Source organism: Phocoena phocoena, chromosome 8 (genome assembly GCF_963924675.1).
Source record: "Phocoena phocoena chromosome 8, mPhoPho1.1, whole genome shotgun sequence".
NCBI classification, from domain to species: domain Eukaryota; kingdom Metazoa; phylum Chordata; class Mammalia; order Artiodactyla; family Phocoenidae; genus Phocoena; species Phocoena phocoena.
The window spans coordinates 75806152-75824043 of record NC_089226.1 but is presented as its reverse complement, the minus strand read 5'-3'; the positions used below and the strand labels follow the sequence as shown (position 1 = coordinate 75824043).

The following is a 17892-nucleotide window of genomic DNA, read 5'->3' as shown; positions in this document are numbered from 1 at the left end:
ATAAAAGCACACACAGGCACACATCCCTTACGCCAAGGGATGTGCCCAAAGGTCTTCTCTACCTACAATTCTGTTTCTTGATGAGGATGGAAAGAAGCTTGACTCATCTTCAATGAGGAAGAGCTCCTGCCGATGTCTGGTGAATTGGGCAGTGAAATATTCAGCATGAGGATGCTTCACATTCCTTGGGAGCTTCAGAGGTCCAAGCATACAGCTAAAAGGGGTTTTGTCAGCTCGAGGAATATCACTCTCCTTAATAGGCATTTTGATTCCCAACACTTCAGCGTAAGTAACTAATACCTCCCAAGGGGCATGGATCTTGACAAAATAAGTTTTCCCATCTTCGGAGTTCTGTATAAGATGGAGGCAAAATAACAGAAAGATTACTGAGTTGATTAAAGAAAGAAAATTTTACAAAATCTCAAACAAATTAAAGACATCAAGTATTTTCAATTTATTGAAAAATTTCAGCAAAACTTTGCAAATGCTCAAAACAGTTATATATATTATACTTACATATATATGTATATATGTGTATACTATATGTGTGTGTGTGTGTGTGTGTGTGACAGAGAGACATAGAGACAGACAGAGACAAAGAATACTTTAAAAAATATATTTCAGGGTCAATGTACACTAGTCTGAAGTCCATAGAAACACATGTGGTTCTGGGAAATCTCTTAAGTTTTTAGCAACTAGCTATAAGCTTAGAACTGTGTTTAGGGTATATGAGAAATACATACAAAGTATAAGATATACTCCCTCTTCTTACCCAGTTTTGATGTATCACCTACACCTAAAGGAGGAACTTTAGGTAATAAGGGTTCATTACACAGGAGAATAATTAAGTTACACATAGAATATGTGGTATAATTCATATTTACTAGTTCAGTAAAATACAGGGATAAATAAGAAGTAGAGACTATTAATTTAGAAGTAGAGAGTATTAGAGTTTCATGGACAGGGTGGGATCTGAAATAGGTCTTTAAAAGTAATTTTGAAGAAAATTCTAGAAAACCAGTAAATGGTAGGAGGTTAAAAAAAAAAAACTTGGCATATTCATAAGCACAAAAAATGTCTTGGCTTAACTAGAAGGTTGTGTTGCAAGATAGCCAGGTTAACTAGTTAGGGTGCTAGATTATAGGCTGCCTTCAACATGACACAGATGTGAAACAAAAACCATGTCTTTACTTTCTCTGGATCCTGAGTAGAACTATTTATGCCTATTTTTAAAGTGTTCCACTCATCCCTTATCATCTCAAATTCAGAGCACTGACCTACTTATTTACCTGGAAGACCACAGGCCCTACCATCCTCAGTTACATGTCAGTAGCCAAAAAAGCTATTGTTTTACTCCCAAACACAAAGTCTAGCCAGTCAAAGGTCAGAGGAGAAGAAAACAAAACTTAAAAAACTAAGACTCTGATATAGATTAACAATTACATTTACCATTTTATCTTCAATTTCCAACTCAAGACCTGTTTTTCTGAGATTTTGTTCAAACTCTTTTCTTCTTTCCTATGGAAAAACAAATTAGTAATATTATGTAAAACCCTTTTATTTTCCCAGTGATAAACAGACTTGTTACACAATGACTGTGCCTCCAGATGGTCCCTTGGTTGTATAAAAAAGTACTCTATGGATCACCCCCATCTGACTGCCATGGCCTGCTTTTCACCTATATTATAAATCACAGTATAACTATAAAAATCCAATACATCTAGGAATAATCTCCAGGAAATATGCAGGACCTCTATCTGAAAAAAATGCAGAAAACTATCCTAATTAACATAAAAAATTTGATAAACAGAGAGACATATTATACTCCTAGTTGGGAAGATTCAGTACTACAAAGATATTAGTATTCTTCAAATAAAGGACATATTTAATGCAATTTTAAGCCAAAATATCATCATGACTTTTTAATCATGAAGAATAATTTCACTTAGAAAAAGTAAAATTAAATTTAATTCAATTAAATGCAAATAATCATTACTGAGGGCTTTAAAACAATGATTGTCAAAAAATCTTTTGGCTTTATGATTTAAGTGTGAAAAAATTGTAACAGTGATTCAAGTATGATTTAACTCTTATGTAAGTGTGAAAAAGTGTAAATGTGACTTAAGTGTGAAAAACTGTAAATGTGACTTAAATGTAAAAAATTATGATTTAAGTGTGAAAAATAGTAACTGAAATTTTAAAAGGTTTCACTAGGATGTTACAGGACACATCTTCAAATGGATATGTCCACCTTGAGAGATCTTCAAACTTTACAAGGAATAAAATATAATTTTAATGGGTTCTTTTTCTCCATTTCCAAAGTTTACTACATGTGAGAATATGTCTATGAATAATTCTCCTCTCTCTGATACCCTTTCACAATTGCCCTTCTCCTAGGTTACCAAAGAAAAGGCAGGCTGTGAACATCCAGGAAGGCAAAAACAAAACAAAACAACAAGGGGCAGAGAGGGACATTCAAAATATTGTTATCAGTATTAAAAAAAAGTGAATCTTCTCACTGTAGTAACAAATGGTTTTGCAAGTCATGTGGACACCAATTCTCTGAGCTCAGTAAAACTGAAGGCTGAGCTAAGAGGATTATTAGGTGACAGACCATTAAACATTACTTTTATGATAAATCACTTTGTAATTTGGGACTATAATTCAGGAGCTCAAAAAAGATTCAAACTGCTAAAACAGTACATTTTCTATTCCAACCTACTTATTTATCTGAACAAGCTTAATTTATACAAACATATATAAAAATAGAATATACTTGAAGCTGAACCATCTCATTCTAGGAATAATTCTCATTCATTTACAAATAAGGAAAATATTGTTTTTTGGGTTTTTTTTTAACATCTTTATTGCACTATAATTGCTTTACAATGGTGTGTTAGTTTCTGCTTTATAACAAAGTGAATCAGCTATACATATATATCTATCCCCATACCTCTTTCCTCTTGCGTCTCCCTCCCACCCTCCCTATCCCACCCCTCTAGGTGGTCACAAAGCACCGAGCTGATCTCCCTGTGCTATGTGTCTGCTTCCCACTAGATGGTGGAGGAGTAAGATATGGAAAATATTGTTTAAAGCCCCCGTGTTCATTTCATTATTTGACGCATTTAGGATGACTTTAGTTTTGATGTTTGATAACTACTTGTCAAATATTGTAGTATATTCATGATGTTTTATCAATTATGCACTTGTACAGTTGTAAAAAAAAAAACCTCAAAACAAAAGAAGAAGTTTAAGGCTTAGACTGTTGTGGTGAAAGGAAATAAAAACACTTCAAGGTATATACACATTTGTTGTAGCAAACCTAAGACTGAACAAACAATAAAAGACTCCCAAAGATAAAACACTTAAATTAGGAAAAAATTATGTGGACAGAGTGGAAGGAAAATTTTAGGTGGAGAAAAATAAATGATGTAAAATTCAAAGTGTTAAAAAAGATTTTCTTCATATAACTCATTTTTTAAAATAAGTGATGGTGAGTGTCAAATTTCCATGGTATATATGCTAAAAACTGGACCATTTACAAAACATTATAGATTATATCCTTTGCAACTACTGAAATGTATGATAAATAATTGTAGTTGGGGAAGACTTGTAGATGAATCAGGCTTTCAGGGGAAGTCCAGGAGTTCATTTTAGACCTGCTGAGTCTGAGATTCTCTAAGACTTCCAAGTAGAGATGCAGAATAGTCACAGGGGAAAGAAGTACCAACTGGAAAGGTAAACGTTGGAATTAGCACAAACATGGTTTTAAATTTTAAAACTGTGAGACAGGAAGCATCATCAAAGAAATCAATGTAGGCTGAGAAAAGAAGAGGATTAAGGACTGAACCTGAGGCACTACAGTAACAAGAAATCAGGGAGAAGAAAAGATTGAGAAGGAGCGGCTAGTGAAATAAGAAGAAAACTAAGAGAATGTGGAGACCTGGAAGTTGAGTGAAGAACATAAACTGTAGAGAAGGGAATGGTAATCAGTGGCAAATGCTGCTAACAGGTCAAGCAAGATGAGGGTTGAGACTTGATCACTGGATTCATTTATCTGAAGATGAGCAGATTGGGTGATGTTAAGGCCTGATAGGAATGGGTTTAAGAGAAAACTGGGCAAAAAGGAAATTGAGAAGTCGACATTAGCTGGCAGGGAAATTGAGATTAAGAGGAGGTCTTTGTGCTTGCTTTTTAATTTGTTTTTAACATGGAAGAATTAACAGCACATTTATTTGTTGAAAGAAATGATCCGGTAAAGAACACCACAAAATGCAATTTTAAGAGAGAGGAAAGAATCGTAAAAGCAATATCCCTAAGTAGGTATACAGAAAAGAGTTAATGTAACAGGCTTGAAACTGCTATCCTTAGAAAGGCCTGCCTGCAAGGTTGGTTCTGGTGTCTGGGAACTTGGTTTTTGTGAGGGGTCCCACCATTCCCAGAACTAAGAGTGGCTCACTTTACCTCAACTGTTTGTACAAACTATGTAGTTCATACTGAACGTCTGCTTTCTTCCGGGACTACGGAATGTTGGTATGAGACAGGCAGAACGTTACAAGGACCAGCCCCCAATAACATCCTACAGCACTGAGTCTTTAATGAGCTTCCTTAGTAAACAGTACTTCCAATGTGGTGTCATACATTGTTACTGGAGGAATTAACTGCATCCCGTGTGACTCCACTGGGAGAGAACTCTTATAAGCTTGCTCCTGGTTTTCTCTGGACTTTGCCCCATGCATCTTTTCCTTTTGCTGATTTTGCTTTTATTATTTAATTGCAATAAAACATAGCCATTGAGTATGGCTACATGCTGTGTCCTGTGAGTCCTTTTAGTGAGTCAGCAAACCTGGGGGTAGTCTTGTTGACTCCTAAACGGTAGGCAAGAAGAAAGGGATCCAGAACACAAGCAAATGTGTTGGCTTTAGATAGAAGGATAAATAGTACATCTATGGTAAAAGGAAGAAAGGTAGATCATACAAGTGGAAGATGCTGGTAGATGGACAAATGTGGTAATAAAAATTAAGAATTTCTCTTCTACTTGTTTCAGTTTTCTCAGTGACTTAGAAAAGGGGTCAGCTAAGCTTGAAAATGGGGAGGATACATAGGTGTGAGAGAGAAAAAGTTATAAAACAGTCACCCAGGAGAGTGGGAAACTGAATAAATTAAGGAAGTATGACTGCCAGATAGCATTAAGGACCGAGTTGAGGTCTATCAGCACAAATATGAGATAAAACCAGTAAGTGAAATGTATGTCTGTCTTTCTGCATGGTTCTAGCATTAGCAGGTGGAAAGTTGGGTTTAACTAAAATTGTTTTCCAAAGTTAAGTACAATTGAGAGATGGGCAAGGGATCTGATGGCACATGCAATAGAGTATAATGTGATATGAGATTTAAACTGAATAAGCATAAAGAAGAGCATAAAGATAAGGAGCAGCAGTAAAAAGGAGTCAAGATAATTGCATCTTATCTGGTCCTGGTGCAGCTGAAGGAAGAAGAGTATTGGTCAGACATATTCGAGGGATTGGTCAGACAGTTGGATACTTTGAAGGAGATTATAAAGAGTTGTAGTTATTAGTAATGACAAGTTCTAGGGGAGTGAATGGCTGAGTTAGAGACTAAGATACTTGCAAAAGGGAGTTCAAGGAACAGAGAGGCTAGGATGCCAAAATAATCATCTAGATAACCATTGAGATAATCAATACTTAAAAAGGGAGTATTTGTGGAGACAGTGATGGTGATCCAGGAGCTAAAATTGTTGAGAAATAGAACAGAAGGCCAGGGACAGATTAATGACAGCAACAATGCAGGGTAGCGATAACTCCGATGAGATTTAAAACTCAGGAGCTTCAAGGCTGAGCGAGGGAGGATAGACTGTAATCAACAATACGATAAAAGGAGAGCAGGCATTCATCCATTTCCAGAAAAACGTAAGGGAAAAACCACCACCGCTTGAGAGGACTGCTGTGGAAGGCACCAAACCCACACGAGGAGCTAGGCTTGAAGGGGACATTCAGAGAAGAGCTGAATATGGTGATAGTGAATGAATTTTAGAGGCCTGGTGGAAGAGTTTCCAGGCAAAGGGTGGAAGAAATGGACAGAAATGGCTATGTACAGGGCCTTATGGGGATAATAGCTACAGTTTTTTACTTTATGTGACATTTATTTCCTATGTAAGTATGTTAGCAAATGTGTGTTTATATGCTTACCCATATGAATTAATATATTAATTCATTATTTCAAATATCTAATATTTATTAAGCATCCATTATGCTCTAACTGCTGTTCTAAGCATTTGAGTATACAGTAATGAACAAGACAAAGTCCTTGGTTTTGTGAACTTACAAGTAAAAAAAATGAATAAATAATGTAAGTTCAGAAAGTGATAAGGTCAGAAAGAACATAATATCAAGGCTACTCAGATAAAATGGATTAATGAAAGTCAAAATGAAAATTAAACACAAAAGATAAATATTATATTCAGATATACACCTCAAATTCTGGAGGTCACATTTAATATCAAAGGTGAGCTATATAAAAAATATATCAGTCACTTGGGAGAAGAAAAAGAAGTCACTGTCCAAAATATCCAAAAAATAAAATTGACTTTACACATCCATTCTTAGGCTGCGTATTTTGTAGTCTTTTCACTCAGTTTCAGCTTTCAGTAACACTCTGGGGCTGCTAACTTTTACAACATAATTCAGAGGAAACATCCCTGTCAAAGTATAGAACGTGCTTCTTATTATTCCCATCTCTCTTACATAAGTACTTACTGCCTTCAGTTCAGCTTCTTTCTTTATGTCATCAACATAGGAAAGCACAAAATCAATTTGCCTAATCCCATCTCTGAAGAAGATAGAATCTTTGCTTTGTTCATCTTTTTTAAACTGCAGGAGACATGAATGACACAACTTTAAATTATAGTTTTACTTTCACATGGCAAAAACATGAAAGGGATCAGCTAAAATTTGGTCAGCATATATTTTTTTTCAGTCCTGAAATGACAGATGAAGACAACCAGAGTTTTCATCAACAGAAGATCATGCTTATTTTAGAAAGTGAAATGCCATAAAGTTACATATTAAACAACAAAGACTCAAGATGAAGCTAAGCATATTTACTACATGCACACACAATAAAAATGCTACAATTATACCAAAACACAAAATGAATACATGTATACATTGATCCCAAAATGCATATTCAGAGAGACTTGTTATCTTCATTAAACAACGTACCAATTAGTCCAACAAATAATTCATGGTCACACACTACTTTGGGGGTATAATTAATTATAGACCAATTAATGAATCTCACTGCAAGAACATAAACTTATGATTAATGCTTATATGTATGTTTTCATAAAGTTGCTACTTTCTAATTCAACTTTTGAAGGGTTAAAATGAAATCAACATGCAGTTAAAAATTAGAAAGCAAGTAAGCGTGCCAGCTGGCTTCACTACAAGTAAACTCATGCAAATCTCCTTTCAACATCAACTTCCTAAGTGAGCTAAATGCAATCCGCTGTTTAAATTTGTGTTATCAATTCTCTCAGTATAATCGTCAAACTTACAAATTCAGCTTCCACATGTGTAGTTCATTAATTCTTCCCCTTTCAAAACTGCAAAAACACTAGAGAGCTTCAGAAAGAAGAGATTTCATGTTTGACTGATTTGGTCTTCTTTATAGTTTATATATAACATGTAATACTTAATATTTGGAATAGGAGACATATAATACCTAGAATGATGTAAATAGATGACGCAGTGCATGTCAGTGATCTCTCTAACCCTGTGATGCAAATTTATAACATAGGCAACTTTCCGACTGCTTTAGCTAACCTGTGATTGGGGAACTGGGTTTTTATTTTCATAACTGGCATTTATATTAGTTTATGAGTTTCTTTTATGGTACTCTATGCTGTTTTTCATTCAAGTCAGGCCAGGCAGATCACCCATAAAAAGGATTGGTTGTAGATCAGTCAAGTAAGAATAAGACAAAAATCTCATGTTTGATCTGTGGTCTGTGAACAGAATAACTGTATTTTATCTATGTGAATGCATAACTGATGTGTCTCAGAAAGAACTAGCTCCCAGTGCACAGGAGGAAATGAGTGGAAAAAAGAATGAAGAAACAAAAAATATTCAGGGAGTCTAGAGATTACATATCAAAATACAGTAATTCAAATGTTATGTCTGAGTTCTCTACACCCCAGTCAAAGGATACATAATCATCTCTCTTTTCCTAAAAGAAAGTAAAACGAAAAGAAAACCCTGAAAAAATTCAAATGGTTATCATGTTATATCTTGATTATAAATCATTAAAAAAAGGTGAACAAAACAAAAAAATTATTTGAGCTCTTGTAAATCATCACAGTATTAGCATATCTTATGAAATTCACCAAAATTTGTGGAGCCAATTGGGGAAGGAAAAAAGATACTAATTAGATTAAATATAATCAAAGCAAAAAATTAGAGGGAAAAAACAATAATCTTTTTGCTCTAAATCTGGGACAGTCATATTCTGTATGATAGAGGTTTTTTTTAAACACCATATATTTATAAGCGGTCATATTGTTTGAACAAGCTAAATTTAGGTCCACAGAGAGAAGTTCTGGTGATAGAAGATGTGCACATAGAAATCAACAAAAATCACACTCAAGAGTTCTTGTCTATTAGGGAATAAACAAAGTAACTAGAATAGTGAATCTAATTATTTCCTGAATGTTCAGTCAAAATGGGTGTATGTAATTCCCTTCTCCTGAAAGGTAGCCAAGGTAGCCTTTGGCTACATAGAAAAACCCAAATACCTATTATTATGTCATATCCTAACTATAAACTGTAAAAAAATTTTTAAATACAGAGAAATCACTGGTAGCCTTGTAAATCACCATGAGGTACATATCTTAGGACTGTTAACAAAAACAGGTTGAAGCTAACTGGGGCAGAAAAACCTGATAATTTTGTTACATATAATTGTACACTATTAAAACACATCACTTTTGTTTTGCTCAGGACATGACATTAAGATCATTTTTTGCAGTGTGTATGAGGTTTGTATTTGTATTTGTGTTTGATTTGTTCTTGGAAATGCCTGTTTATAGTGAGGCAAATATCTGGGTGGCTATTGAATGAGGTCGTTTTTCTGAGGTTTATAAACTTAGATTCTTGCTGGGGATTCGTAAACTTCTGAAACTATGTAAACTGCATGTGTGTATATGTGTATGTGCGTGTGTGTGTATTTATGTGTGTATGTAATTACATTTTTTTAGGAAAAGTTTCCAAAGCTTGAATCAGACCCAAGAAAGATTAAGAATCACCATTCTAAAACCCCAGTTGCCTGGGGAATAGGAATCAGTGACAAAGTCCCCCAAATCAATAGTATTCATTGCAACAAAAATGGCTTGGGCTAGCACTGCAGCACTAGCAATGCATCCAAAGCATAAGCAGCATCATTCAGCACTGGTTACCATAAGACGCCGCCTCAGGAACAAATTGTATCGCTTTGCAGACTGTGAAGCAATCAACAGAGAGTTAGCAAATCCTGCCCAGGATTAAAGAAAAGATCCCCTGCAAAAACAGACACGCAAACAAACAAGACCCTCAGTATGATCACTCATGTGAATATGCATGTGTATGTGTAATAATTAAATTGGAGGGTGGGAGAAGACAGAAGAAAAGAACAAAAAAAAAAAAAAAGGAAGAAAACAATAAAAAATAAATGAAAGAAAAAAAAGGAGACTTCAAAGCAAATTTCCCTAAATCCCTTAACAATAACTTTAAATAATACACATTTGTGGACCTGGATTAAGAAGAAAACAAAAAAGAAAGAGAAAAAAGAATAATGAAGGAAAACATGAGAATGGAAATGTAAAGTAAAATAGGTATAATAGGTATTCTGTTAAGTATGCCTATACACATCTGACAAAGAAAGCAAAATTACTACAGTTATTCTGGGACCATGTATGGTATGAAAATTTACCCAATAGTGTAAAATACTTCATTACTGAAAAAACACTGAAATTACCATTATCATGTACATGTGTGTGTAATTACTTTTTTTTTAGGAAGAGGTTCCAAAGCTTTAATCAGATCCAAAAAAGATTAAGAATCTTTCATTACCATTAAAATATTTCACTACCAAAATACTGAAGGAAAAAAGGAAAAGTCATTTGATTATTTAAATGCTGAGTTGTCTTCAGTCTTCAATTACCATGACCATTATTTTTAAAATACCAAAGCAATTAATTAAAAACATCTGTGATAATCAATATTTGAAAGAAAACCTATGGCACAAAAAAGGCAAGTATTGTATTTTATAGTATAATGAAATGATAAATTATCTAATAAAATTATCAATAAAGAGCTTCAGTTCTTGTCATGCAAAGTTTTGTTTAAACTGTTGTTTTCCTGGAATAGGCTAAAGAGACCTAAGCAACTGGTGACTAAGGCGGGAAACTCCCTGCTCTGTAAACTGATGAGCCTACTACGTATAGATGAGTTAATATTGCTGTTATTTAAAAACAACAGGGCTTTTCTGGTGGCGCAGTGGTTGAGAGTCCACCTGCCGATGCAGGGGACGCGGGTTCGTGCCCCGGTCTGGGAAGATCCCACGTGCCGCGGAGCGGCTGGGCCCGTGAGCCATGGCCGCTGAGCCTGCGCGTCTGGAGACTGTGCTCCGCAACAGGAGAGGGCACAGCAGTGAGAGGCCCGCGTACCACAAAAAAAAAAGACATATGATGGGACAGAATAGAGAGTTTAGAAATAAACTCACACATACACAGTCAGTTTCCACAAAGCTTCTAAAGTAATTTATGAGGAAAAGACAGTCATTTCAATAGGTAGTGCTAAATATGCATATTTAAAAAGTAAATAAATTTAATTCTCACCATAAGTCATCTACAAAAGTTAACTCAAAATGAATCCTAGACCAAAAGTAAAAGTTAAAACTATAAAACTGAAGAAAATCTGAGAAAATCTCCCCTACTTTGGTGCAGATAAATATTTCTTAGATAAAGCACAAGAAACATGGATCATAAAAGAAAAAGTATGAGAAACTGAACTTTGAAACTTTGTATTTTTAAAAACAGTGTTAAGTAAAAGAAAAGGAAAGTCACAGATTGGGAGAAAATGTTTGCAATAAAGACAACTGACAGAGGTTTTGCATTCAGAATACATAAAAGCTTCTTACAAGTCAATAGAAAGATAATCCAATTTCTAAAAATACAGAAAAGATTTGAACATATAGTTAACAGAAGAAGATGTATGAATGGCCAATAAGCCCATGAAAAGATGTGTAACATTATCATTCATCAGGAAAATGAGAACTGAAACCATGAGATAACCTCCATTCAATCACTAAAGTTAAAAAGTTGACAATATCAAGTGCTGGTGAGGATGTAGAGCAACTAGAATTCTCATGCATTACTGGTAGGAATGAAAAATATACAACCACGTTTTAAAATAGTTTATCAGTTTCATATAAAGTTACACATACATTTTCCATATGATCCAGAAATTTTACACCTAGGAAATTAATGAAAAGAAATGAAAATATATGTCTATACAAACACTTCTTACACAAATGTTCCTAACAGCTTTATTTATAATGGTCCCCAAACTGAAAACAATTCAAATATCCATCAACAGGTGAATGGATAAACAAATTTTGGTATATCCATACAATGGAATACTACTTAGCAATAAAACAAAATAAAAGAAACCAAAAAACTACAGATATATTCAACAAGATTCAATTTATCAGTATCGTTTGAAATTTTGGATGAGTCTCTGAACAAAAAAAGCCAGTAGCCAGACACAAAATAGTATATATTATTACATACATCATATAGTATGATTCCATTAACATACTACTTTAGAAAAAAAATTAAAAAAACAAATCAGCAATTGCCTAGGGCAGAGGTGAAACAGAAAAAGGAAGTTTTTTTGAGGTAATGGAAATCTATATCTTGATGGTTGTGATTTGTTAAAATTTGTCAAACCGTACACTTAAAATGGGTACATTTCGTTGTATGTAATGTATAAACAATAAAGATGATAATTTTTAACTTGAACAACTAGAAGAATAGATTGTATGTAGCTAAGATATGAAAGACTTCAAAAGAGCATTTTTTTGTCTAGGAAAAAATTACATTTTAGACATGTAAATCTTGAGATGTCTTTAGATATTTAAATGCATATGATGGGGAAATGGCTTGGATATTTAAGTCTGAAGGTCTTAATATTTAAGTCTGATGTCTATACTAGAAACTTAAATTTAAGTGTTACAACATATCATTGGTATTTAATGCCATGAGACTGAATAAGATCTCTAGGAGACAAATGTCTGAGTCCTAGAGCAATCATATCTAAATACATACATAGATCAATTATAAATACTAATTTATATTCATACTTATTGCTTCTGGTTCATTTATACATTCTGGCTGGTTTGTGCCTATGTCAAGCATATCATTAAATATTTGGAATATCATCCCTGAGGTGAACAAGATCTACACCCCTTCAAAACCTGTTAACAGCATGTTGATTGTTATTAAGGCATGCCTCTAGTGTGCCTTTCCAATTTCCACTCCTCCTTCTTTAAACACTAAGTACTTTTCAAATTATTCCTCCCAAGACAAATGGCACTCACTCTGAGACAGGTTTTTTTAGGTATAATTTTCTCCATTTTTGTGTGTTTCATTTAATGGTTTTAGCATCCTTCTAGCAATTTAGCTAGCCATTTAGGTACTCAATCAAATCCACTGTTGACTACTTTATTCAAAATAAAAGGTTAAATTATGTGAATTCCTCTGTATTTATAGAATCATTAGTAGTGAAGTTCTATCAAAATAATGGTAGGATTACATTTTTTTCCAAAAGGAAAATATATCCAATGATATCCTGCTGGATATCTTTGGATTGTCTCAGCAGAACCCTTCTCTATCCATCTCTACCTTGCTTTTTTTCTTGGGAGGGCGACTGGTTATACTGATAGGCATCAAAGAGCTCCTTTGACTTCTGGCTTCCCACAAATGATTGGAAGGAGGGAAAAGAGTGTAAATCTCTTCCTTTCTGAGGCTGGATTCAGGAAGGCTGTATCCTTCCACTGAAGGTCATTAAGCCTCTCAAGAATGTCTCAAGTACATGACTCTCTCCTGGGATCTAATAAGTGTTCCCTCCCAATTCCCTTCAGTTCTATGGATGATAATAGAGTCACGGTTACTAAATCTATACACACTGGGCTTTTCTGGCACCCCCTATTTGTAAAAGTTTTTTTTTTAAGCCCTCCTCAAATTATCCTATTTTGAGTATGCCTAATAGGACCCTGATTGATACAGATTTTTCTTTTGTGATATTTCTATAACATTAAAAGAAAATTTCCCTGGAAAAATGGTTGATTCTGGGACTGACACAGGAAAAGTACAAGGACGAGATGAGCTTAGAGCATCTTGTAATGCCAGAAAGTAAGAAAAGCTAAAAACAAAGCAAAATCAATAGGGTTCTATCAAAGGGATACAGGGATCAATCAAAAAGCTCTTAGTAATCAAAGCAAGGCCAATTTGAGCAACAAAGTAAATGAAGTAGTACTGAGTCTATAATACAAAATATAAAATAAATATCTCTGAGCCCAAACTGATATAAATAAATAGACAATGTATAAATAAACTGATGAATAAATAAATGAGACCTATTTCTCATACAGAAGAATTCCAAATAATTCATTTACCCTTAAGGAAGTGGAGCATAATCCCCCAATTCTTGAGTGAGCTGTACACAGTGACTTTCTTCTACAGTATAAAAAGGGAGAATAGAAAGAAAAACTTCACAGTAGAGCAAGCTGACAAATATGACTTCAAGCCAGGCAATCAAGGTTAACATCACGAATGATACGTCACGTGGGTAGGCAATGTACCCTTCATATAATGTGATGAAAAAAGCATTTTACTCCTATTGTCTTCCTCCCAAAAATGTACTACCCCAGTCTAATTATGAGAAAATAATTGAGGGACATTCTACAAAATACTTGACGAGTATGCCTCAAAACTGTGAAGGTCATTGAAAACAAGAAAAGTCTGAGACACTGTCACAGCCAAAAGGAGCCTGAAGAGACATGACAACTAAATGCAATGTGGTGTCCTGGATGGGATCCTGGAATAGAAAAAGAACACCAGGGAAAAACTAAGGGAATGTGAACAAAGTATGGACTTTAGTTAATAATGATGTACCAATATTGGTTCATTATTTGCAACAAATATATCATAGTAATGCAAGATGTAAATAGGGAAAAATGTACATGACGTATAAGGAACTTTATGTACTATGTTCATAATAAATCTGTAAGTCTAAAACTATACTAAAATACAAAGTCGATTAAAAAAGGGAAACCTACTGTTTAATTTTAATAACTTACTGTTTGACCAAAGACAACATCATCATAAAGAATGAAATACCATAAACCACTTTAAAATCATTTGGAATTTAAAACTTCAATTGTTAGTATATGACTTAATTGGGGAAATTATTTGCAACATATCACAGACAAGGGGCTAATAATAAATATGTGACCAGCTCCAAAAAAATCAAGAAAAAAAAACCTAATAGCTTGACAGGAAAATAGACAAAGAAATATACACAGAATGATCCAGCAAAATTAATTAAAATGACCATCAATGTAGGAAAAGATAAAATGTCTCACTCATATTGAGAGAAATTAAAGTTTAAACTATCCTAGGATACAGAGCTAACTGAAAAAGCTCTCAACTGAAAAAGGTCCACTATCTATCTCTCTAACAGACAGGCAAACATCTAAACTTATTAATACACTGTTAATGAAGCTATGGAGAAATAGGACTCTCATATATTTCTTATAAATGCAAAACGGAGGGGAATTTGGCAATATATGGTAAAATTACATATGCCTTTATTTTTTGATACTTAAATCCTACTTAGAAAGATACATTTGGCCAAAATATTATAAAACTGATTCCCAAGGGTTAAAGACTAAAAAGAGAAAAGATTTCCAAGATTAAAAACAACCCAAACATCCATCAGTAAAGGGACTGTATGAATACACTATCCTAAACCCGCACAATAGAATACTATGCCACATACTAACAAATCAGAGTGAAATTGACACAGTATAGAGTATAGAGTGAACTCCAGGATATGTTTTTTTGTTTTGTTTTGTTTTGCGGTACGCGGGCCTCTCACTGTTGTGGCCTCTCCCGTTGCGGAACACAGGCTCCGGATGCGCAGGCCCAGCGGCCATGGCTCACGGGCCTAGCTGCTCCGCGGCATGTGGGATCTTCCCGGACCGGGGCACGAACCCGTGTCCCCTGTGTCGGCAGGCGGACTCTCAACCATTGCGCCACCACGGAAGCCCCAGGATATGTTTTTAAGTGAAAACCAAAGAACAGTTCAGTATATACAGTATGCTGCCTTTAAAGAAGCAGGAAGAATATAAATATACATATGTATGTAGACACACACACACACACACACACACACACACACACACACACAGAAAAGTAAAGGATACATTGGAAAGATAAACTAAATAAAAATGGTTACTACAGAAGGTTTAAGAGGAAAAACAAGGAAGAAATTTTCCTCTGAAATGATTTGTTTCATAGTTTCAAACTGAGATACATTTACCTTCAAGCTAATAAAGTCTAAGCTTCAGGGCCCCTTACTTGCACCAGTCCCATTCTAGCAATGTGTTCTCACAGTCAAACATTTTTGTAAAAATTTTAAAGTAAATTATTGTCCCATTATTCTTCTTGAAAAGTGACACCAAGGGCTTCCCTGGTGGCGCAGTGGTTGAGAGTCTGCCTGCCAATGCAGGGGAAACGGGTTCGTGCCCTAGTCGGGTAAGATCCCACATGCCGCGGAGCAGCTGGGTCCGTGAGCCATGGCCCCTGGGCCTGCGCGTCCGGAGCCTGTACTCTGCAACGGGAGAGACCACAGCAGTGAGAGGCCCACATACCGAAAAAAAAAAAAGAAAAGTGACACCAAAATGGCATAAGCTTTAGGCTTCACTAAACTTTATTTGATTTACAGTTTTCAACTTTGGAATTGTGAATGTTTTACATGGTCAAAAAATAAACATAAATTAAAAAGAAAAACAATAAAATTTCAAGTATTATAATCTGATCAATCCTACAACCTTCATTCTGGAACATAAAGATCAGTACTCTAGTGAAAAGGGAAACATCTGTACCAAAACTGTCAGTATAACTCTATTTCCCCATCTTCCCAAACAGCATCTTTTATTTACTACGCAACTAACAAAAAATTCTGAATCTCTTTATTAACCTCTTAATTGATATTCGAATTTGATTTTTAAATAAACTGTACTTCTTCATGATTATTCTTAGGCATGTACTTACAGGTAAGAAGAAAGATGTATGGAGAGAGAATACTAAATTAGGCCTCAGAAACCTGAGTTCTAGTCTAGTCCAGGATCTGCCCCCCTAAACAAATGGATAATTTTGGTCAAGTCATTAAACTTCTCAGATCCTTCATTTTCTCATCTGTAAAACTGAGAAAGTAAAATGCTAGCAAAGTGCTATGCTTTATGTGTCATTCTCATTAATGTGTCTAACGACATTTTTTTCCCCATAAGAAACTGATTTTTTTCCAAAGTAATAAATTCTCTAATATCATGTATAAGAACCTAAAAAACTGTGAACTGAGAAATAGTCACGATTGCTGACTACAAAAAAAACACCCCGTCATGTCCATGCAAGAAAGTACAGTACAGATGGCTGCTTACCCTTGGTTCTTCACTGATGAGAAAACTGGACTCTCTGCTGTTCAGGTCCTGCTAATAGCGTCATGGAGAAGATAGAATGCTATTAATAATAATAATGCAAGTGGGGAGTATATAACTTTTAACAATAAAAACTCTAGGTTCTCTGTGCAGAAGTACTAAACCTACAACTCAGGGGAGCTATGAAGCACCTGAAATTGGATGCAAAACTGTGTGTATACATGTGCATGTGTGGGTGTATAATGTGTGTGTATGTTTATGCGGGGAGAGAGAGAGAGAGAGAGGGCGCTTGAGAAAGAATGAGAAATTTGGAGGTAGCTTTAACGAATCATAAAAAAAAATCTGAGATACAAGAAATGATTAAGAAGTACTACATTGCAGAAAAATAACAAGGAGCTCCAATCTTTTAATGATGCTGAATCCTGAACGGCACCAAAAGGAAGGACAGAATTGGCTATTTTAGGCCTTTCACCATTTGTTTGAAATTATTAAAGTGAATACCCTAGAAAATGCATCACGAGAATTCTTAAGGATTTATACTTATAACCCAAGAGAAAAGCCATACATAGATATAAATACACAAAAACCACTTGTAGTTAAAGTAATAGTGATGCCTCCCTTGGTGTACGGTGGATTTAAATCTTCACGCTCCATGATAGCCCGCACACCACAGCACATACTCCTGAGATCACTCAAATATTTCGCTTTCTCTCCCTCCCTCTCTCTCTTTCCTCTTTTTGTCAGTCTAGCTAGAGGTTTGCCAATTTTATTATCTATCAAAGAGCTAACTTTTTGTTTTAATGCTTTTCTCTAATATTTTTCTGTTTTCAACTTACTGATTACTGCTCTTATCTTTATTATTACCTTCCTTCTGTTTTGTCTGGGTTTATTTTGCTCTTATTTCTTGAAAGGGAAGCTTATTGTTGATTTAAGACTTTTCCTCCCTACTAATATAAATGTTCAGTGCTACAAATTTGCTACAAATTTCGTTTCAGCATTACTCTTGCTAGATCCTTCAAATGTTAATATGTTGCATTTTCACTTTTATTCAGGTCACTTTTTTTTTTGTCTGTTTGTTTTCATTTTGTTTTTTCCTTTAGGTTTTCTTTGACCCTTGGA

General features: G+C 34.8%; 1 protein-coding gene across 1 annotated transcript in view; it reads right to left on the bottom strand.

Moving 5' to 3' along the window:
- The window catches only part of ANO5 (anoctamin 5), a 73967-nt gene extending 56540 nt beyond the window's left edge, over positions 1 to 17427 (bottom strand). The window contains 6 exon segments of the mRNA XM_065882416.1: positions 67 to 351; positions 1450 to 1518; positions 6774 to 6887; positions 9470 to 9511; positions 16777 to 16827; positions 17353 to 17427. Coding sequence (XP_065738488.1) covers positions 67 to 351; positions 1450 to 1518; positions 6774 to 6887; positions 9470 to 9511; positions 16777 to 16827; positions 17353 to 17427 — 636 coding nt within the window.
- Positions 17428 to 17892: the final 465 nt, after the last annotated feature.